Source organism: Coenobita brevimanus, chromosome 52 (genome assembly GCF_032717465.1).
Source record: "Coenobita brevimanus isolate Jiangsu-jjx chromosome 52, ASM3271746v2, whole genome shotgun sequence".
NCBI classification, from domain to species: Eukaryota; Metazoa; Arthropoda; class Malacostraca; order Decapoda; family Coenobitidae; genus Coenobita; species Coenobita brevimanus.
Window position 1 is genome coordinate 10,154,032 of NC_137005.1, and position 24,490 is coordinate 10,178,521.

The 24,490-nt window shown below is 41.4% G+C and overlaps 1 protein-coding gene across 1 annotated transcript in view; it reads left to right on the top strand.

Annotated features, from left to right (window-relative positions):
- The window catches only part of mEFG1 (mitochondrial translation elongation factor G 1), a 132,742-nt gene that overhangs the window by 33,103 nt on the left and 75,149 nt on the right, over positions 1-24,490 (top strand). Inside the window, exons 3-6 of the mRNA XM_080272986.1 lie at positions 8,476-8,608; positions 13,689-13,893; positions 17,374-17,490; positions 19,079-19,197. Coding sequence (XP_080129112.1) covers positions 8,476-8,608; positions 13,689-13,893; positions 17,374-17,490; positions 19,079-19,197 — 574 coding nt within the window. The remainder of the gene's footprint in view (positions 1-8,475; positions 8,609-13,688; positions 13,894-17,373; positions 17,491-19,078; positions 19,198-24,490) is intronic.

A 24,490-nucleotide genomic window follows, 5' to 3' on the forward strand; every position in this document is an offset into this window, starting at 1 on the left:
CACTTTCTCCTCTCCATTTTGTTTCAGTTATTCTACATACATCCACTTTCGCACCCTAAAGCACCTGGACAATCTCTCTCTCTTTCACCTCATCATTCGCTCCTCTTACATTCCATGTGCTCATTACCAAGTCCTTTGTCCGGTCCTGGGTCGTCATCGTTTGGTCAGTCCTTGTCCGAGGCTTCTTGTTTGTTTTTTTAGTTAGCTGTTTTCCGGGGAGGGGCACTAACACTCCGCCAACCCTTTTAGTCGCCTTTTACGACAAACAGGGATACTGGGGGAGTATTCTTGAAAACCCCCGTGCCCCCAGGGGGGCCCCCCTACCCCCAGGGGGGTTTAAGGGTGCTGGCAGTCTGACAGCCACTTTGCCGCGGATTACGAATCCGTGGTTTATAAACACTCAGTTTACGAGGATTGAGTGTATATGTATATATAGCAGTGGATGGGGGCACCCGTCATCCACTCACTCAGTGTAGAGATGCTATATAATCTCTGCACTAAGTGACAAGGCAGATTGATTCCTGTACCCAGGAAACCATTTACTACGCTGGCTGGTAACCATATAACCGGGGTTTCTGGCAGGGTTAAGTGTCCCCCAGATTCCCCTATCCAAAATCACTTAATCATGGCAGTTTTTTCAGAGAGCCTTGAAGGGCCCAATATCTGGGAAGATTCGCATGGCCATGTGGAAGGTGAGAGGTGTGAATGAGGAGAGCAACAAGGTGGAGGTAGTGAATGTGTTCAAGAGTGCGAGATATGCCATGATGGCATTGTGTGAAACGAAGATGAAAGGTTGTGAAGTGGAGGAGTGGGAGGATGTGAAATGTGTAAGATTGGGAATGAATGGGCGAGGAAGGTGCAAGCAAGGAGTTGCTTTTGTTGATGAATGAGGTGTGGCAAAGTGGAATGTGAGACTAGAAATGTGTCAGCTCAAGGTGTATGTATGTTAAGTTCAAGTTTGAGAAGGTGAAATTGGCCTATCAGAGATGATCCTCATCAGAGGAAACAGAAGAGGTGATGACACTGATAATGCCCTGGCTTTGAACATTGGCGTGTCACAGCTTCATCCAGCCAGTTCTGTTCGAAATCTGGATGTTTATTTTAATTCAAAGTTAAATTACAAAGAACATATTAATCAAGTTGTCAGATTGTGTAACTTGCATATCAGAAATCTGTACTCTGTGAGAAAATTCCTGAATAGATGTTGCCTCTTAACTTTGGTCCATGCAGTGGTCTTGTCTCGTGTTGATTATTGTAATTCACTGTGGATTGGTCTTCCAAATAATATCCTAACAAAAGTTGAGTCTGTGTTGAACAGGGCAGCAAGGCTTATCTTAGGTCTCCCTCCCAAGAACCTCAAGTACCCCATTCTTAATTGAGCTGCATTGGTTACCAGTAAAGGCTAGAAATGAAGTTAAACTGTGTCTTATTACATTCAAGGTTCTTAAGCTTAGTGATCCAAAGTATCTCGCCGAATTGTTAAAACTCCCATCGGCACGCCTGGGTGTGATGTTACGCAGTGAAGATGATTCCTTGCGTCTTGACGAGTCTGGGGCCATTCGCCAGTCATCTTTCTCTGATCGTTCTTTCGTGTATAGAGCCCCTAGATTGTAATATAGATTGCCATTGTCCATGAGACAACTCTCTTCTGTTGAATCCTTAAAGAGACAGCTGAAAGCCTTTCTTTTTTCAGAATGCTGTGACCTGGAGAGAGGTACTGTGATGGATGATTATAGGGTTTAATTATTGCCACTTTCATTTTTTGTTTTCTTTTTTTCACTGATGATATTTGAAGTGTATATGAGAGATGTCACAATTCTTGTAAAAATAATGTACAGTATATGTATGGAAGAAGAGCATAAGACAGTATGGATCAGTTGGGTCAAGGATTGTGTGGGTAAAGTTGAAAGTTGGAATACAAATGTGGGCGATTGTGTGTGTGTATGCGCCAACCCAAGTTCGTGCTAGAAGAGTGAGAGAAGAGTTCTGGACAAATGTGGAAGTGTGCATGGAAAAGTTTGGAAGGAATGAGAGAGTGTTTTTGATTGGTGATATGAATGGTAAAGTTGGGAATGTGAAGGTGGATGGAATAGTTGGTGAGTGGGGTGTGCCTGCCGAGATAGATGAGAATGGGAGTGCATTAGTGGACATTTGTGCTGGGAGGGGGTTGGTGGTAGCCAGTACCCTCTTCAGGCATAAAATGATCCACAGGTATACATGGCGAGTGATGAGAAAGGTGGGTGGTGAACTGAATGAAAGGAAGGCAATGTTTGATTATGTGTGTGTGGATGAAAGGATGCGAAGATGTGTAAAGGATGCAAGAGTGTATAGAGGTTGGGGGAGTGGACTTTCTGACCACTACTTGGTGGTGGCCAGAATTAGGATGCAAGTGAGATGGAGGAATAGAAGAAGGGAAAGACGAGAGGAAGGAGTAGTTGCAAGGAGAGTGGAAAGGTTACAAGAGGATGAGAAAAAGGCAGAGTATAAGAGAGAAGTGGAGGAACGATTGGGCAAGTATGAATTGGAGCAGATGGGAGACGTGGAAGGTGTGTGTAAGATATTTACAGAAGAAATAGGTGCAGCATGTGATGTGGTGTGTGGAAGGAAGAGAAGGCGGAGGGGGATGCAAGGAACAGCGTGTTGGACTGAAGAGGTGAAACAGGCTGTGGCACAAAAGAAGAAAGCATACAATGAATGGGTGAGAAATAGGGGCGTGGAAGAAGTTGAGAGGCGGAAGAGAGAGTTATATGTGGAAAGGAAGAGAGAGGTGAAAAGATTAGTAAGAGAGTAAGAAGAGAGTGGATGAGGAATTTGGAAAGAATTTGAGTGTAAAGTGGAGGGACTGTAAGAAAATGTTCTGGAGAGAAGTGAAAAGAGTAAGACAGGGTGGAAGTGAAGTTAGCAGGGGAGTGAAAGATAAAAATAGTAGATTACTAGTGGAGAAGGGAGAAAAAGTGAGCAGATGGAGAGAACACTTTAAGGAATTGTTGAACGTAGAGGATGGAAGTAATGTGAGTATAAGTGGCTGGGGAATGGCTGGGAGAAGGAGGGAGGTGAGAAGACAGGAAGAAATCAGTAGGATAGAAGTTGTGGAAGCAATGAAGAAAGTTAAATCGGGGAAAGCCCCAGGAATTGATGGAGTGTGTGGTGAAATGCTGAAGCATGGGGGAGAGATAGTAGTAGAATGGATGTGGAAGATGTGCAGATTGGCCTGGGAGGAAGGTAGAGTCCCGGAGGATTGGAAGTCAGGTATAATTATTCCCTTGTACAAAGGAAATGGGGAAAAAGAAGTGTGTGGTAATCATAGGGGCATTTGTCTTCTTAGTATAATAGGAAAAGTGTATGGTAGGATACTTATAGACAGAGTTAGAGAAAGAACAGAGAAATTAGTTGGAGAAGAACAGGGAGGCTTTAGGAAGGGAAGAGGTTGTGTAAATCAGATATTCATTCTTAGATCTTTAGTGGAAAAGTTTCTAGAGAAGGGAAAGAAGTTGTATGCGGCTTTCATGGATTTGGAGAAAGCATATGACAGGGTGGATAGACAAGGATTGTGGAAAGTGTTAAGAATATATGGAGTAGATGGGAAGTTGTTGAATGCTGTGAAGAGTATGTACGATGGTGCGAAGGCTGCAGTGCGTGTGGATGGTGAACTAAGTGAATTTTTCTCTTTGAAAGTTGGTTTGAAACAGGGATGTGCCATGTCTCCATGGTTGTTCAATCTGTACATGGATGGGGTAATAAAGGAGGTACAAGGTAGGGTAGTGGATGTTGGAGTGGCCCTGGTGAGAGAGGATAGTGTTTGGAAACTCCCTGTACTGTTGTTTGCAGATGATACTGTGTTGTTGAGTGAAGACGAAGGGGAGCTGCAAGGCTTGGTGGATGAGTTTGAGAAAGTGTGTAAGAAACGGAACCTAAAGGTGAATGTAGGGAAGAGTAAAGTGATGGTCTTTGAGAGAGGTGAAGTTAGTGAATGTACAGCGAGGTTAGATGGTGAGGAATTGGAAAATGTGAGTACGTTTAAGTATTTGGGTAGTGTGATGAGTAAGGATGGAGGTTTGGAGGGTGAAGTGCTTGAAAGGGTACAGCAGGGAAGAAAGGTTGCTGGTTCCTTGAAAGCAGTGATAAGAAACAGGGAAGTGAGCATGGAAGTGAAAAAGTTACTACATGACAGTATTGTGATACCAACTCTAACATACGGAAGTGAAACTTGGACATTGTTGGAAGGACACAAGTCAAGAGTGAGAGGAGTGGAAATGAGTTATTTAAGAGGAGCCTGTGGAGTCACGTGGAGAGACAGGCTGACGAATGAGGATATAAAGGAGCGTTGTGGTGTGGATGTGGATGTGATAGGAAGCGTTATGAGGAACACACTGAGGTGGTTTGGCCATGTGGAGAGGATGGAGGGTCAAAGACTGACGAAGAGAGTGTATGTGAGTGAGGTGGAGGGGGGTAGAGGGAGGGGGAGGCCGAGGATGAGATGGAGGGATGGGGTGGAGAGGTATATGAGAGAGGGGTGTGTGAGTTGGGAGCAGGGCAGTGAAATGGCAGGGGACAGGGCGACTTGGAGGCGATTTGTTTGTGGCCACCCCAAACGGGATTGTGGCGTCTGGCAATAGGTAGATAGATAGATATGTATGTCGAGTGCTAGTGAATTCCCTTTAGAAGAACTGACGCTTTTGAAAAACAAAAGACCAGATTATTATTATTATTATTATTAGTACTATTATTATTAATATTATTGGGGTTTATTGCTCATGTAATACCACTCAGGGATGAGTGAGGCTGGTCATTCTCATCTTAAATGTCAGGACCAACTGCATAGCCCCGGGCTCCTACGCTCCTCATGGGTGCAACGTAGGATTGGATGATGGATGGATGGATTGTTGTTATTATTTCCTTTACTGATACTGGCAATGTGTTTCTGAATGTTTTTCCTATTGCATTTAATTAATTTTTGTACTTTCCGTCGAAGAACATCATATTTGTTTTTATCACTGGCTGTGGGATTATAATTTTAATATCAAGATTTTTTGCTATCAGAAATGTTCAATATCAGAGTTCCACCATTTGTGTTTAGAATTTTTGGCAGGCTGTCTGTTGCGCACTGGAATACATAACCTGACTGCATTGTTGAGAGCATATTTTAAAAATTTCCATGCATCATTGATATGTTTCAACAGTGGGATACCCATCACTTTCACTTACAGTTGCCTTTAATATATTAAACTTTGCCCTCTTTTAGTCAGGCACTTTCTCACAGCTGGTCCTGATATTGTCTTCACTGAATTTAATGTTAAATGTAACTGTGTGATGATCACTTGTACTAAATTTTTTGATGTGGCTAAGACAAGAGCTTGGATGTTAGCTCCACACACTGGATAATTTACAAACTGATACAATGAACTTTCCTGCAAGTTTGTATATAGGTCTAATCATGCGTGCGAGGATAAGGCTTCTTCCCATTTCGGAACTGATAGATTAAAATCACTAAATATTATGGTGCTTTGGGTACAAGAGATTTCGGCAATTTGATTGTAGATTTCATTGTTGATGTTGAGTGGATGATTGGGTGGATGATAAATTATCAAGTTGAATATAAATAGTGTCAATGTTTTCAGTACATGGCTCAGTAATTATGATTGGATGAAATTCTGATTTAATATTAGGCGCTCTGAGCCAGAGGGGTGACTGTGCATTTTGCTTATTTGCTTTGCCATCTAATTACCAAACAGTAATATACTTTAGACATGTCATGTTTACCACCATTTTAATCGTCTTGGCTAGCACTTTGAAGCTAAACAATAAAATGCATATAAGTATAATTTTACCATTATATGTAGAAAGAAAGAGAGAGGTGACAAGATTAGTAGGAGAGAGTAAGAGGAGAGTGGATGAGGAATTTGGAAAGAATTTGAGTGTAAAATGAAGGGACTGTAAGAAGATGTTCTGGAAAGAGGTGAAGAGAGTAAGACAGGGTGGAAGTGAGATTAGCAGGGGAGTGAAAGATAAAAATGGTAGATTACTAGTGGAGAAGGGAGAAAAAGTGAGCAGATGGAGAGAACACTTTAAGGAATTGTTGAACATAGAGGATGGAAGTAATGCGAGTATAAGTGGCTGGGGAATGGCTGGGAGAAGGAGGGAGGTGAGAAGACAGGAAGAAATCAGTAGGATAGAAGTTGTGGAAGCAATGAAGAAAGTTAAATTGGGGAAAGCCCCAGGAATTGATGGAGTGTGTGGTGAAATGCTGAAGCTTGGGAGAGAGATAGTAGTAGAATGGATGTGGAAGATGTGCAGATTGGCCTGGGAGGAAGGTAGAGTCCCGGAGGATTGGAAGTCAGGTATAATTATTCCCTTGTACAAAGGAAATGGGGAAAAAGAAGTGTGTGGTAATCATAGGGGCATTTGTCTTCTTAGTGTAATAGGAAAAGTGTATGGTAGTATACTTATTGACAGAGTTAGAGAAAGAACAGAGAAATTAGTTGGAGAAGAACAGGGAGGCTTTAGAAAGGGAAGAGGTTGTGTAGATCAGATATTCATTCTTAGATCTTTAGTGGAAAAGTTTCTAGAGAAGGGAAAGAAGTTTTATGCGGCTTTCATGGATTTGGAGATAGCATATGACAGGGTGGATAGACAAGGATTGTGGAAAGTATTAAGAATATATGGAGTAGATGGGAAGTTGTTGAATGCTGTGAAGAGTATGTATGATGGTGCTAAGGCTGCAGTGCGTGTGGATGGTGAACTAAGTGAATTTTTCTCTTTGGAGGTTGGGTTGAAACAGGGATGTGTCATGTCTCCATGGTTGTTCAATCTGTTCATGGATGGGTTAATAAAAGAGGTACAAGGTAGGGTAGTGGATGTTGGAGTGGCTCTGGTGAGAGAGGATAGTGTTTGGAAACTCCCTGTACTGTACTGTTGTTTGCAGATGATACTGTGTTGTTGAGTGAAGACGAAGGGGAGCTGCAAGGCTTGGTGGATGAGTTTGGGAGAGTGTGCAAGAAACGGAATCTAAAGGTGAATGTAGGGAAGAGTAAAGTGATGGTTTTGGAGAGAGGTGAAGTCAGTGAATGGACAGCGAGGTTGGATGGTGAGGAATTGGAAAATGTGAGTACGTTTAAGTACTTGGGTAGTGTGATGAGTAAGGATGGAGGTTTGGAGGGTGAACTGCTTGAAAGGGTACAGCAGGGAAGAAAGGTTGCTGGTTCTTTGAAAGCAGTGATAAGAAACAGGGAAGTGAGCATGGAAGTGAAAAAGTTACTACTTGACAGTATTGTGATACCAACTCTAACCTATGGAAGTGAAGCTTGGACATTGTTGGAAGGACACAAGTCAAGAGTGAGAGGAGTGGAAATGAGTTATTTAAGAGGAGCCTGTGGAGTCACATGGAGAGACAGGCTGACGAATGAGGATATAAAGGAGCGTTGTGGTGTGGATGTGGATGTGATAGGAAGTGTTATGAGGAACACACTGAGGTGGTTTGGACTTGTGGAGAGAATGGAGGGTGAAAGGCTGACGAAGAGAGTGTATGTGAGTGAGGTTTAGGGGGGAAGAGGGAGGGGGAGGCCGAGGATGAGATGGAGGGATGGGGTGGAGAGGTATATGAGAGAGGGGGGTGTGAGTTGGGAGCAGGGCAATGAAATGGCGAGGGATAGGACGACTTGGAGGCAATTTGTTTGTGGCCACCCCAAACAGGATTGAGGCATCTGGCAATAGATAGATAGATAGATATAATTAGCCATGTCAAAGTTTAACAACTAATTACCGAAAATAAGTAAAATGCACGGTCACCCCTCTGGCTCGGAGCGCCTCGTATATAACAACACTGCCCTCTGCTCTATTCTCGCTTTCACCACAGAAAATGTGATAGCCTGGTAAATTTTACTCTGCCAGAAAATCTGTTTGCTCAGTATTTAGCCGGTATTCTGTTAAACCAATTATATCATAATCTTCAGTAAAGACAAGGGCCTCTAAATCAGAAAATTAATTACGCAGACTGTGTGACTTTACAAGAAGTGATTTAATGTGTTTACCTTTCCCATGTGTATTGATTTGTCATATTGTATTATATCTACGTTTGCCTCCCATGATGCTTGTTTTTTCTCCAGATAAAACTTACTGCATCACTAAGCTAATGACCAAGACAGGCAGAACCAACAGCATTCAAGTGTAGTCCACCATTTGCAAATAGCGTTCACTGTTCGTAAAAGTGGTTCCATGTGTGTGTCGATGAACTCCCTGCCTTCCTGCAAGCAGAGTTACTTGACCCTGTCATTTATACTAATTCTTTACTGAAGAAGTCATTCCCTGCATCAGTTGTTGGAAGTGTGCCTGAAAATAAAATGTTGTTTTATCCTTGTAGCTTCCGATCATTTTTCTGTACTTCTTCATTATCTCCTCTAATTAGGTTGATACCTCAGTGTGGGAATTCCTTAAGAGGAATCATGGCATACTTTTTTACATTTTGTGTATATTTGACAGGTGCGTGGAAAGGATGGGGTGGGTGCAGTTATGGACAGTATGGAATTGGAGCGTCAACGTGGCATCACCATCCAGAGTGCTGCCACCTTTACAATGTGGAAGGACCATAACATTAACATTATTGACACTCCAGGTAAATTATCTGTTGTTGTGGCTGCAGGCTCATCTTAATGTGAACCTTGTGGACTGCCTGTTGAAGCTGCACTTGTGCAGTCCACCATCCTACTTTGGGGGCATAGGGGGGAAGTTGAGGGACAACTGTTTAACAGGACTGAGCTTCCCATTTATAGCTATGCCACCACACAGAGGTGACCCTGACCATAAAATCCTAGATACAGACATACATTATCAAATCTAGTTAAAACAAATGTTACACTTTTCAGAATTTACCAAGCCAAAAATCTCATGGCAGTATGTCAAGAACTATGATAAATGAAAGGTAACACATCCCTGCTACACACTCACCTTACTGTAAATTCTTTGCTCTCTGCACTACACACTTACACACACATGCATGCACACTATTACCATGTGTGCAACCCATTCTTACAGTCCCTGCATTCACACATGTCTGGCTGTACAACCTTTGTTCTCCCTATTCATACAGTCACTGCTTTCAGACGTGTCTGACTGCACAACCTTTGTTCTCCCATTAAATGCCTTCCCAGGTCTGCTGTGATTTTTTTTTTTTCTTTTTCTTTTTCTTTTTATTTTTTTTAAGAAACTTTTTGCAGAATTTTTTTACTGTAAAGATACTGTTGTTGTACCATTACGTGGCATAAATCCAAATTGCATCTCATCAGTATTGACTCTCTCCCAGACCCTCTCAGAAATTAACATTTTTTTTGTCAAACATTTTCAGAAGAAAGGAGGGAGGGGGAACAGTTTTAACCCTTTGAGATTTTTGGCCCTCTGCCAATTGTGTCTGTGCCAGATTCAGCCGAGCAGACATAGAGCGTGCCATCGCACAGCGATATTTGTATATAATCGGCCACTGTACAGTAACTTTTTATGGTAGACTAATGAATTTGGTACTGTTTTAAAGCTGAATAGTTGCTCTTTATCGTAGTATGGTTGAAAAAGGTAAATGTGATAGGTAAAAGTCCAATAGGACGAGTAGCAGTTAGCCGAAAAGGAAAAATCGCACACCCTTCTGTAGAAAAATATTTGTAAAAAATAGAATATTAGAGTTATGGGAAATTTGATAGCATCATGACAATCTACAGTAAATTCCCTCTCTATTGATATGTAGGTTGTGGCAATTTATGATGGTTTTTACAGAGAAAAGTGAAAACTCTCAGTCACGTTGGCAAGTATCCATTCAGGTAATACCGATATTATTCGTGGTAAAAGCCTATTTATTATGCATATCTATCTTATGTACTTGTCACTGTAAAAACAAATACAGTAGTTGGAAAAGGATAAACAGGATAGTGTATGTGGAACAAGGCCAGATAGGAGATGGAAAACATGAAAAAAAAAAAAAAGTATATTGTTTTGTATGACTCAAATTCGAGTCATCAGAATCTCAACGGCTGGATTTATGATGACATGAAATCGTGTCGTCGGAATCTCAGAGGGTTAAGTAACTGTGCTACTGTCCTGAAATTTAGAGTGATTTGAAGCTTATATGTCCATCTATCATCCAATCCTCTAATGCCTCATCAGGACTGTAGGGGCCCAGAGCCAGACTACCTAACTTTGATGTTTAGGCAAGAATGTTCAGTTGCTTGCCCTAGAGTGGTATTATATGAGCAGTAAACCCCAACCACTCCTCAAATGTAAGCTCTTAAGAGCCACGTCCAGAGGAACTCCTTGAGAGTGAAATGGCTGGGAAGCATGCCGGCACGTGACTGGCTACAGCATAGCTGGGTCTTTCGGGTGTGGGCAATCAGGCAAGTTAGCTGCCTACTGCGACTGCAACACAATGGCGAGGTGTTCAGGAAGTTAGCCAAAGAAACCTTGATGGACTCTGAAAGAACAATAATGGCCCCCAGTCCCGTGCAGCCCTTAAATGGGCAGGGGGTGCTAAGAATCTCACGGTTGCCTCAGTTACAATCTAATTCCTTTGTCAATGCAAAAAATACAATTAAAATTGGTAACTGGAATGTGAGAACGCTAAATCATGACGGTAAAATCGATGAGTTAGTGAAGGTTTTTCAAAATTACGGACTTGATATTTGTGCTCTGACAGAAACTAGATTAACTGGAGTTGATAAGTTGGATTTGGAGGATGGTATATGTTTATTGATATCTGGCCGACAGGACGGAATGCATTATCAGGGAGTAGGATTGTTGCTGGGTTGTAAAGCAAATAAGGCTTTATGTGAGTGGGATCCTATAGATGAGCGATTGCTATACGCACGGTTTAAATCAAATCATGGCAACATCAGTCTGTTTGTGTGTTATGCACCTACTAATGATGCACTCGATGAAAGGAAAGACACATTTTATGAAAAGTTGCAAGAAGGAGTAGGAAGGGTACCTAGACATGATGTTTTGATCTGCGTTGGATACTTTAATGCAGTAATGGGCTGTTCAAATGAGGGATTTGAGGCATGTATGGGTAAGATGGGAGTTGGTAGTAGGATGAGTGAAAACGGAGTGAGGTTTGGAAGCTTCTGTCTAGCAAATGACTTAGTCATCGGGGGCACACTCTTTCAGCATTGCAATATACACAAGACAACTTGGGTGTCGCCGTGTGGAAAATATAAAAATCAGATTGATCACATCGCTATCAGTAGGAGGCATAGAAGTTCTCTGCTAGATGTTCATGTTAAACGGGGAGCGGATATTGGTAGTGACCATCAACTCAGCATTGCAAAAATAAGGTTTAAACTTAAAAATCAGAAGAAGGAAAAATCTGGTGTTGGTAGATACGATATTGTTAAGCTTAGAAGAGAAGGAGAAGAAAAGGAGGAATTCAGATTAGAATGCAGAAATAGGTTTTTGGTGTTGGAAACGTTGGAAGAGGGGGAGAGAAGTGTAGATGAGATGTGGGAGGATGTGAACAAAGTTTTGCATGAGACTGCTGAATGTACGATTGGAAGGAGACATAGATTCAGGAGAAAGAAATGGATATCAGAGGAGACGTGGTATATGATAAAAAAGAGGTGAGGCTAAATTGAGGAGTGAGATGCAATGCGTTGATGAACGAGAGATTGAATTAGCAAGAGCTGCGTACTGGAGTTTGAATTCAGAAGTAAGAAGGTTAGCTAGGAGAGATAAAAGAAGATGTGTGGATGAAAAGGTTGCAGAGACTGAAATCCTAATAAACAAAAATGATGGACAGAGTCAAAGAATAGCATATGAATCGATTAGAGAACTGAGTGGTAATGCAGGTAAACGCAAGGAAATACCAATTAGAGACAGGGAAGGAAATTTATTGACCAAAGATGGAGATATTAAAAATAGATGGAAAGAGCATTTTGAGACAGTTCTTAATAGACCAATACCACCAGAAGAGGATATACCGTCTGCTCAGGAAGATTTAAATATAGAAACAGGAGAGTTGAGGCTTGCAGAAGTGGAGAAAGCAGTAAAACAGTTAAAGAATAATAAGGCACCAGGGGAGGATGGTTTATTTCCGGAAATGTTTAAAGTGGAGGGGGGATAGATTAATAATGATCTTGACCAAGCTATTCAATAAGATATGGGTGACGGGGTTACTACCATCAGTTTGGAAGAATGGTGTAATTGTTAAAGTTCGAAGAAAGGAGACCTGAGTGAATGTGGTAATTGGAGGAATCTCTTTGTCACCGATAGCTTTGAAAGTTTTCAGTAGAGTGTTGTTAAATAGGTTGGAGCCGGTGGTTGAGGGTATTCTGAGGGATGAACAGGCTGGTTTTAGAAAGGGGACGTGGTTGCAATGATCAGATCTTTATAGTTAGGCATTTGATGCAGCAAGTTAATGAAATGAGAGTACCGTTAAGTCTTTGTTTTGTTGATTTTGAAAAGGCTTTTGATAGTGTTTCGAGAGAGTCTATGGGGGAAGATCATGAGACATTATGGAATACCAGAGGAGTTTGTGAGGGTCATTATGAACATGCATGAGGACACATTTTGTAAAGTGATGGTTGATGGTTGTCTGAGTGATTCGTTTGAAGTCAAGTCCGGAGTAATTCAAGGTGGTGTTCTATCGCCTTTACTATTTATATTGGTCATTGATTACATTATGAAACGTGTTGGAACAGAAACCGGTGCAGGTATACTTTGGGAGAGAACAGGAAACTTTTGGATTTAGATTATGCAGATGATATAGTTTTGATTTGTGATGGGCCAGAAGAGATGCAGAGAGTGTTGGACTGTTTGGTGAGTGAAGGTCGCAAGGTGGGTTTGGTTATTAATTGTGGAAAAACTGAAATAATCAATATGAATATGGAAAATGCGCAGGAATGTGTAATTGGAGGTATGGTTGTAAAGCAAGTTGATAGGTTTAAATATTTAGGTACTTATTTAGCCAAGGATGGTTCCTTGAACTTTGAATTCGAGGAAAGGTTAAAGAAGGCTAATCAGGCAATGGGAATGCTTAAAAATATTTGGAATAATAACAATTTCTCTGTGCATACAAAAATCAAACTTTATAAGGTAATGGTTAGGAGTATCTTAATTTATGGACACGAGTCTTGGTACAGCACAGTGACTATGGAAAATAAATTCTTGGTGTTTGAAAATAAAGCACTTAGAAGAATATTAGGAGTTAAGTGGTGGGAAAGGATACCAAATAGTAGAATTAGAGAAATAACGGGAGTGCAGCCGATCGATGAATATGTTAGATTCTCACGATGGAAGTGGCTAGGACATGTGTATAGGAGACAGGGAATAGTACGAGGTACACCAGGGTGGGTGGCACCTGGTAGGAGAGGTAGAGGAAGGCCAAAAGAGACGTGGGTGAGGACAATGAGACGGGAAGCTGGAGATGAATGTTGGGGAGATCTTGAGGAGTTAGCACAAGATAGGATGTGGTGGTGTGAGTTCATCGAGGCCCTATGCATCCCCGAGGGTGCCACAGGAAATGATTGATTGATTGATTGACTTTAAGCCACTAAACCATTTGGTTATATGGTTACCACCCAGCATTGTACTGTACAGGTGAATGGTTTTGTAGATTACAGGAAACATTTACCTTGTTGCACAGTGTAGTTACCTGAAGATAGCATTACATGGAGTGAGTGGATGACATATTTTACTAATGTTCTTTGTCTGTTCCTCAGGTCATGTAGACTTCACAGTTGAAGTAGAACGAGCATTACGAGTGTTGGATGGTGCAGTATTAGTGTTGTGTGCTGTTGGAGGTGTCCAGTCTCAGACACTTACCGTCAACCGACAAATGCGTCGTTATAATGTTCCCTGCCTTGCTTTCATCAACAAACTTGATCGCACTGGGGCCGATCCATACAGGGTGCTTAGACAGATGAGGTTGGTATCGCATTTTGTAGCTAACAAAGATACCTAATCCTTTTCAGCTCGGTTAATGGTCATTATTGGTGGCAAGAGTGGAGGCAAGTCACTGTGAAGCAGGGTGATTCCACCTTTGGTATATGGTAGTCACCATTTCCTGTTGACCTACTGCAGCCTCATTATTTTGACATAACCTAACGGTGTTCGCCCATATGCTGATGACTCCACCCTTCGCTTTTCCATTTGATCCACTGCGTCCATCTCAGCTGTTACTCCAACAAACAAGGTGTGAGGCTGTGGCACACCTAATGTATAGCTTGGCTTATATCTCTGACTGGGGTAAAAGTAGTCTTGTTGTTTTTAACACTTCAGAAGCTCAGTTCTTACATCCTTCAACCCGTCAAAGTCTCGTGCAGGAGTATCCTCTAATTTTTAACAATATCCGACACAATCCTGCATCAACTTTAACCCCTAAAGTCCGCAAATCTCCAGGCCTGACTGTCACCCCAGCAGCAAAAAGGCATCGATTTTTTCATCTTTCACCAAGGTAAAAATTATCTCACTGATTTGAAGAGCTTGGATTTCCACACCTGGAAATGCCAATCACAGTCCCATAGGCCTATTGGTTACCGCACAGACGATTGTCAACTGTTATAATAGTTACCCATTGCGTCAGCGAAAATAGGAAAATTTTGACATATACCTATTTTTCGCCACATAACCTTACAAAAATTACCCAAATTAATATGATACGTGTCCAGGCATGAAACAAGCTGTATGAGTGAGCATAAAAATAGAGGAAAAAATTACCTTTGCATGCAAGATAAAAATTTATCAATTCATCACATAAGTAAATCATTCAATAAGACAAATGTTTATACATACATTCAAATTTATAGATGAAGAAAAAACATTGATTTTTTTTTTTTTTAAGTAACAGAACGGAGGAAGGAAAAACAAGTGAATAAAAAAAATAATCCATACACCAGATTACTGGTGTCCTCTGTTCATAAAATATTTGTAACAGTTAGACTTGAACAGCTGTGGATTGAAATTTGGAGGGAAACAACTCTGGGGAAGCGAGTTCCAGAGAGATGCAGTTCGAGGAATGAAAGAATTCTGATAGGCAGAAGTTCTGCAATATGGCTGAGTGACATTCCAGTCATGAGCGCTACCAGATGCCCATGTAGCACGAGGGAAGGCATGGAGAGGTGGCACCATGGACGCAACTTCGTCTGAGCATTTGCCAAAAAAAAATCTGTAAAATAATGTCAGGGAGGCAACATTCCTCCTTACTTGCAGGGGAGGTAGTTTATTTGTAATGGCAGGGTTGTTAATAATTCTAACAGCTTTGTTCTTAATTTTGTCTAGTTGTTTTAACCCCTTAAACGCGGCTGTGTACAGTCGTTCCCCCCCGAGTGGCGGGGTTGTATCGCGGTCTGAGTACCTGTAGGAAAATATTCGCCAAAAATCAGAGATTAACCCTAGAACATTGTACTTGGTATGGCAGATAGTACTTACATTCAGCTTTCTCCAGAGACAGGTGTTGAGCCTTCGTGGACTACCCAAGGACTTGTGAAGACTTGCAAATTTGGGTAACCAAATCTTCACTTTCACACCTCCAGCAACCCGGTTTCCCCTCTACCACAGCCTCATTCTGTCACAGTAAACTTTATACTACAACATAAAGGTAGTTAGGAATCCATATTTGTACAATAAGCACTGAAAATAAGGCTAAAATCAACGGAGCATACGGCCGACATGCACTGTGGCGGCGATCTTCCCGTCACTCAACAAACATTTCCATTTTCACAGCTAAAAACATGAATACTACATTATTTTCAATCATATTACTTCCCAAAAGATCACCACGGCGCGCATTTTATTCTGCCTTACGTCCGCCACTTTATTCTCGTTCCTGTCGGCTGCTTGCACTGACTGGGAAGAGCTAGAACTCGCCATAATCTCACTTTGAAAGCCTGCAGTAAACTGACGCTAAACAGGGGCAAACCGTGAGAAAAAAAGCTAGTGTTACAACTGGGGAAACAAGCGTTTCCTAGTAGCATAAACTACTTGTGAGAGGAGAGCGCAGATTTACAGTTCTGAGCGCTCAGAGCGCTGCCATGTATCACAGCCAGGCTGGCCGGGCCGTGGTGGGGGGGGGAGGGGGGAAAACGCAATATTTGGCAACAACTGAGGTCAGTAGTACAAAGGTAAAGTATGCTAGTTGTAGCTAGAGGGTGGTGGTACTGATAGACAATACCAGCTGGAGCCTGCTTGCCCGCGGTTATTCAAAATTTACTAAAATCGCAAACGCGACGATCCGCCGTTATGTCCTTTGGGCCGACCATCGCAAATGCGACGATCCGCATTTAAGGGGTTAATGCAACCTCTCCACATCCATTCCACAAGGGTGAGCAATATTCAAGCTGAGAGCGCACATAACTCTTATAAATTATAGCTAACTGCTCATCAGCGAAGAAGTTACGGACTCTGTACAATAATCCAAATTTCTTTTAGGCGGTTTTAGCAAGTGATCTGACATGAGAGGTCCAGCTGAGGGCATTGTTAAGTGAGACACCAAGAATTTCAATACTTTTGGAGATGGAAATATTAGTAGCACTGAAGGTAATGTACTAATCTGGCAATATCTGTCTATTAGTAAATTGTATATATTTAGTTTTCTATCTATCTATCTATTGCCAGACGCCTTAATCCCGTTTGGGGTGGCCACAAACAAATCACCTCCATGTCACCCTGTCCCCCGCCATTTCACTGCCCTGCTACCAACTCACACTCCTCTCTCTCGTATACCTCTCCACCCCATCTCTCCATCTCATCCTCGGCCTCCCCCTCCCTCTTCCCCCCTCCACCTCACTCACATACACTCTCCTCATCAGTCTCTCACCCTCCATCCTCTCCACATGGCCAAACCACCTCAGTGTGTTCCTCATAACACTTCCTATCACATCCACATCCACACCACAACGCTCCTTTATATCCTCATTTATCAGCCTGTCTCTCCATGTGACTCCACAGGCTCCTGAATACTGTAGTTGATAGGCAAGTGGGCTCATGACTGAGATGAATGAAACCTCAGGTGTATCCACTTACTCATTGGTAGAGGATTGTGAGGAAAGACTTCATGTTTTACCCATCTTAATTTTTTTTTTTTTTTTCCCCCAGGATTGGTAGTTTCACCCTAAATTTATGCACTTCTGAACAGTGACCCCTCTTTGCTTTGTTGTTGTCACCGATATTCAGCTTAGAATCGCTCCTGAGTAGTACAGGGTTTATTGAAAGCTGTATATAACCCTTTCATTTTGAAATGTCTCTCCTCAGCTGATGAAAATTGTTTGGAGGTAACAAGACCAATAAAGAAAACATGTCTTTGACTTGAAGAGGTTGAAAAGTTTACAGAATTTTGCACTGTTTTATCCAAGCTAGTTGTCTTGAAAATAATGTCGTTGTTGTTAATGCAGTATTTGAATGTTGCAGGTCAAAATTACTTCACAATGCTGCATTCATACAACTACCGATTGGACTGGAGAAGAATGTAAAGGGTGTTATTGATTTGGTGCAGGAGAGGGCACTCTACTTTGAAGATGACCTTGGGTGTGTATGTCCTGATTTGAATATTACAGCAAGCTCGCCCTGAACGCATGGGTTTCATTCCTAATGTGGCGCATTCGGTGTGAAACCACATAAGTTTTAACTACTCCTTATTTTGCCCCCAAGACTCTCTAAATGTGGTGTTTTGCTGTTATCTGCCATTGGTAATCAATATGAAGCACTTTAAGTGGTTAGAAGGCTTTTTTATTATTATAACTTACAAATACAGTACTGCACAGCAAAACTTCAACATACAAATACGTAAACACGAGGCAACATTCCGACGCTGGTTGGTTTCGGGACCGTCACAACAATAACAAGACAATTCGCCGTCATTAATGAAGGCAGCTATGGGTGACACTAAAATATAATTCAAAAGCGACTACATTGAGGAAGAAACAAGTTGATTATTGACTAAAATGCAACTAATAAATAATATCCAAAGCCTACACTATTGAACATAGACTTTGATGGATCCCCCTGAAATATAGTTATTAAAGTATTGATTAATTAATAATAAGTATACTGTATTTATAAAAGTATTGATTAATTAATAATAAGTATACAGTATTTATAGAATGACGAGGAATCGTCCAGGGTGTGAATTGTCCTGATGGGGAATTGACTGACAGCGAATTGACTTGATGCCAATCATGGGTAATCATATGAATCAGGTTAACTGGTTACAAGGCATTATTTAATGCTTTAACTCTATTTAAGTGTTTTAACTTAAAAGTACATACCAGAACAGTAAATATTTAACTTACAAATGCAGTACTGTGGAAAAGCAGTACAGCAAATATTTAACGAACAAATAAAAAAGGCAGTATTCCGACGCCTATCAGGTAAACTGGTTATAAGACTTTATTTCTTGCTTTTACGTTATTTAGTAGTACTTTAACTTGCACATAAACTTACCAGAACAGTAATATAAATATTTAACATACAAATACAGTAATGTGGAAAAGCAGAACATGATCACGTGATCAAAACAAACCATGCGTGGTGCTGCACTGATGTTGGAGGGTTTGGCCTCTTAAAGGCCTCTCTTGCGTAAATTTATAGTTTTTGTAGTGGTTCTTTAATCTTACGTTGTCTTATACGTATCCCAGCACTTACCGCGTATAATTGCAAGCGTGTTCGGTGAGAACGTGTTCGGGGCGAGTTTACTGTATTAAGAAACTAGGTTATGCATTTGTAGCTTAGCTTTAGACTACCATTCTTCAAAGGGGTAGTATGGATTTTGCTGTTACTGTTTAATTGAAACCTTGAATGAAACTTATAAATAATCTCAAGTGGCCAAGCATATTTGTTTTGCATCAGATCTGATGGTTACTAAAAAAGATGTGCACAGTTAAGTACAGTGCTTTTAGCCACATTAATAGTTGACCCTCATCATTTCTTGCAGTGTGTCCAATATTATTTGGAATGAACAAGTTTTGCAGGCTCAGAGCCTTTATTTATTTACAAATACAAGTTATCTTTAGTATGAAAAATACAGTAGTGGTATAATTCATATAATTCCAATTAGTTGCAAGCCTATTTATTTAAGACAGTTTCATGTATCTGACTTTAACTTTTCTCTTTGCAGAATGACCATTCGTGAGGATGAAATTCCCAAAGACATGAGAATAGAGTCTGATGAGCGACGACTGGAGTTGATTGAGCACTTGTCCAATGTTGATGATGTCATTGGAGAGATGTTTCTGGGTCAGTTTTAAGAACTTATGCTTAGTCAGGTCAGAATTTATGGGTACCGTGCAATTTGGCAAACGGTGTGAAAATGAAAACTCATTTAATACAGTGCTTAGATGAATATGCATTTTCTCCAAAGTAGCTGATCTTTTTGGCAGACATAACCCCACATGTATAAAGCCAACAAATTGTCTGTTAAATCTGAAATTGTTTTATCCAGTAATCAGCCTGATAATGAATGTGAGCTACTGTATCTGTTACTGTGTAAATTATTCATTTTTAAAGTGTAGGGAGGTAAATGATGATCTAGGAAGAAAAATGAATGCGAACTACTCTGAAAATAGAAGTTATTCTGGAAAGAGGTGCAGAAATGTAGAAGTGAAAATGGAGAGAAATGTGATGGTGTGAAGGACGTAGGTGGTAGACTATTAACCCACGGGGATGAAGTTAGGATCAGATAGAAAGAATATTTTGAAAGCCTGATGAATGGGAATAGAGAGAGCAGAGCAGCTGTAAAAATGATTGTTTTGGGGGTGTGCAGAGAAGGAATGCAGTGCCAGAAGACATGACACTCGCACAGGTGAAGAGTGCTGTGAAGTGACTGAAAAATGGGAAAGCAGCTGGGGTTGATGAGGTGTATGCAGAGATGCTTAACTGTAGTGGAGAAAGTGGAATGAAGTGCTTGTTGGAGATATGTAAGAAGGCATGGATGAGCGAAACTGTGCCAGCAGAGTGGAAAAAGGCTGTGATTGTACCCCTGTACAAAAATAAAGGTGAGCGAAGTGAGTGCAAGAATTATTGTAGCATAAGTTTATTGAGTGTGGTAAGGAAGGTATATGGAAGAATTATTATAGAGAAAGTAAAAGAGATATCAGGAGACCTAGGGAGTGATGAATAGGGTGGCTTTAGGAGTGGCAGAAGATGTGTAGATCAAATATTTGCAGTGAGACAGATAGCAAAGAAGGCTTGTGAGAAGGACCATGAGGTGTTTATGGAATTCATGTATCTGGAAAAAGCATACGACAAAGTGGACAGAGAAGGATTGTGGAATGTTTTGCTCATGTATGGTGTAGATGGGGGAGGCGGTGGCTGAATAGGTAGAGAGGCGGCCTGCAGTCCTGATGGACCAAGGTTCGAATCCCGCCTGGGGCAGGGAACAGTTTAAGGATTTGAATTTCATAAAAGCAGACTTTCCTGATCTACCAGATGACCCGCCGACATGTCATAAAAGTACCCCCGCTAATACCAATACGCCAGTCCTGTATGACACAGCACTAGCATGTATTCAATATGGACGGTGGGTGTTAGCGCCGAAGTGGTGACATGTAGAGAGGTGTATGGTATGTAGGAGGGCTACTGGGCCTTGAGAGCAGGCTGTGAAGCCTATGCCCAGAGTCGGACACATAAAAAAAAAAAAAAAAAAAAAAAACTGCTAGGTGCCATCAAGAGTTTTTATGATGGGAATGAAGCATGTGTAATGGTTATTGGACATCTAAGTGAAGGTTCTCGATCGGTGTGAGCGTGCGACGAGGTTGTTTGATGTCCCCATGGTTGTTCAATATATATATGGATGACATGATGAGAGAAGTAAAAACACGAGTAATGGAGAGAGGGATGGTGTTGGTAATGAATGGTGAGGGATGAAATATCTCAAATTTGTTGTATGCTGATGATGCACTACTGTTTGCAAGTACTGGACAAGAACTTGGTAGACTAGTGCAGAGTTTTTCTGATGTCTGTGAGCGTCATGCCTTGAGAGTATATGTAGAAAAGAGTAAAGTGATGGTTATTGAGAGAGAAGGTGACTCCCAGTGCGATGTAATGGTGATTGGAGAGAGACTGGAATTGGTGAGAGAATTCAAATACCTGGGTACAGTGATAGAAAAGAGAGAAAACTGTGCAGAAGTTAAAGTAGAGTGATACAAGAAAGAAATGTAGCTGTTGCAATGGAGGCCTTGATAAGAAACAGAGGCTTGAGTGTAACAGCTGCACGAGACTTATATCAAGGAGTGTTAGTGCCAGCTTTAACACGTGGATGTGAGAATATGGTGTGACATGAAAATGAAAAGTCAAGAGTAAGAGCAGTGGAGATGGGACTGCTGAGGAATGTATGTGGAGTACAAAAGGGTGGATAGGATACAAAATAATGTGATTCGTGAAGGATGTGGAGTGAGGCAGTCCGTGGACACCAGAATCGAAGAGAGTGTACCAAGATGGTTTGGTCATGTGGAGTGAATGAATAACAATAGAGTGGTGAAAATGGTATATCTTAGCGAATTTGTAGGAGGGAGGAGGTGAGGTAGGCCAAGGAGAAGGTGGAGAGGTATGGTGGATGAGTGTGTGAGGAAGAGAGGTTTGGAAGTCAGTGAGGCTAGGGAACTGACAAGAGATTGAGCTGGCTGGATAAATGTTGTGAGGAGAAGTGCATGATCAGGGATTTGGCACCCCTTTTTAACGTGGCAGCATCTGGATTGACTTAATCGGATACAGTTATGTGAAGCTACGGAACGTGATGAATGTTTTGGACATATCCTATGGAGCCAGGATTCCGGGGGCTTGAATGATGAGTGAATGGAAGTGTGGCCCATTGGATAGGGCAAATTTGTGCTGTCTGGACATTGCTACTCCTCATCCTGCCCTAGGGTGGGAAAGGAGGTCCGGATGATGATGATGATGATGATGGTTAAAGTGAACAACTTGCACTGACAAGATGACAAAGAGAGTGTATATAAATAAAGTGATGGGGGAAAGGGGGAGTGGGAGACAGAATGGGATAGTGTGTTGTAGTGGAGAAGTGTATGAAATGAGGGAGGTATGAGTTGGAGAAAGGGCATCCTGTTGGCAGAGGACAGAGTGACATGGAGGCAGTTTGTTCATGGCCTCCACCTTCAGGGTTAAGGCATCAAGTGATAGATTGAAAGATCTACAAGTAGAGACTATTGCCAAATCTAACATGGCTTATGCTGAAGTGGAGATAAATTTGTAGGCCTATTGTACAGGGTGATTCACTACTCTGAGGCCAAGAATAATTTCAGTCTTAAAGAAATGATTTATCTGAAATTTCGTACTTACTTTCTCACTTTATTACCATGTATCCACAGTTTCACTAAGTTTTGAAAGCGGTCTCCTTCAGCATTTAAAATTTGTAACTTGTACGTCAAACACAAGGGTGCACATAAATATACATGGTATAGAGGGAACGGGGATCATGTTGAAAGGAGCCTGATTGATTATGGGCTTGTAGAGAGGTCGATGCTGGGAATGGTTGCTGATACGAGGACTGTGAGAGGACAAAATGGAAGTCTGTCAGATCATATGATTGTGGTATGCAAGATCAAGCTGAGAGGAGAGGGGTGGACCAGGAGAGAGAGGAGCAGTCAGGGAGAGAGACTGAAAGTCGAGAAGCTGAGGATCAAAGAAATAGTAGATGAATACAGGACCAAAGTATGGGAGGAGTTAGAATTAGTTAATTGGGATGAAATGTAGCTGCCTGTGGAATGCATGTACGGATTGCTTAGTTAGGAATGCTAGAGCAGTATGTGATGTGGCTAGAGTAACAGCAAAGAAGAAAGGTACGGCACGGTGGGATGAAGACATCAAGAGAGCAGTGGAGGAAAAGAGGAAAAAGTGGCTAGAGTGGTTACAGGACAGGGGTTCAGTTGAAATAAGAATATATTGAGAGCAAGAAGCATGTAAAGAGACTAGTGAAGAGGAAAAAGGAGGAGGTAAATGGTGATCTAAAAAGAAAAATGAATGCAAATTACAGGCATACTCCGGTGTAATGATGTAATTGGTTGGGTGAAATCCCATCGTTAGGCGGGGTATATATTGTGAATCGGGGTACTTTTAACATGTAATGTGGAGCGTTTACCAGGCTTGGGTTATCCCTCAAACCAAGCCCAAATCCCACCCAAATGAGCCCCAAAACAAGTTTAAAGCCAATCTAAATGGCCTAACAGCTGTCAAGAAAGCTAACTTAAGCCTAATACCTGTAAATAACTCGCTAAAACCAGCAAATAAAATCTGAAAATCGTCAAGTATAAGTCTGAAAAAAATCAAGCTTAGTAAGATGTACCCCAAAATGACAATGTTCACCCCAACTACAGTATAACTAAAACACATTAATCTTAGTTTAAAAACAGTTTATAAGTTAACCTGTGCACACAGTTCTAGTCTAGAATATCATGAAAATCAGTAAAAAATATCAAAACCTATCGTTAAACCTTGGTTTGTCCATTGTTATGCGGAGTATGGTGGTATTTCTACCCCCATCGTTAAGCCAGGGTATCCCATCTGGGAGTATTGTATATCGATGTATTACTGTACTCTGAAAATAGGAAGTTATCCTGGAAAGTGGTGTGGAAAGGTAGAAGTGACAGTGGAAAGAAATGTGAGTGTGAGGGATGTAAGTGGTAGATTATTAACCCATGGGGATGAAGTAAGGACCAGATGGAAAGAATATTTTGAAAACCTGATTAATGGGAATAGAGAGAGCAGAGCCGCTGTAAACATGATTGATTTTTGGGTTGTGCAGAGAAAGAATGCATGGCTAGGAAACATGACACTCGCACAGGTGAAGAACACTGTGAAGCAGCCGGAAAATGGAAAAGCAGCTGGGGTTGATGAGGTGTATACAGAGATGATTAAGTGTTGTGGAGAGAGTGGAATGAAGTGCTTGTTGGAGATATGTAAGAAGGGTTAGATGAGTGAAAGTGCCAGCAGAGTGGAAATAGGCTGTGATTGTACCATTCATTCATTCACCATCCAATCTTATGGTGCCCCATGAGGAACATAGGAGCCTAGGGCTAGGCAAGTTGGTCCTGACATTGAAGATGAGAGTGACCAGCTGCACTCATTCTTGAGTGGCATTACATGAGCATTAAACCCCAACCATCCCTTGGATATAAACCTTCACCGGCTCAATCCGATTGGAGCACCGTAATTATCCACTAAACCACCAGGCACCAAAATTTAGTTATATGGTTACCATCCAGCATAGTAAATGGTTTCCTAGTGTACAGCAGTCCATTTGGCTTGTCAGTCAGTGTAGAGTCACCCAAAGGCAAAAGGAGGAGGAAAGATTGAAGGAAAGACAGAAGAGGGTGTGTAAAGTCACCCATAGGCAGAAAGATGAGGAAAGATTGAAGAAAAGAAAGACAGAAGAGGATAGAAGGAAAGAAGGATGGAGGAGAGGAAAGGGCAGACACCTGAGAGCAGCAATACATCGAGTGAGTGGATGGTGTGCCCCCACACCTACCACCGAGTCCAGTAATATCATCATCATCATCAGGTGTATAACAGAAATAAA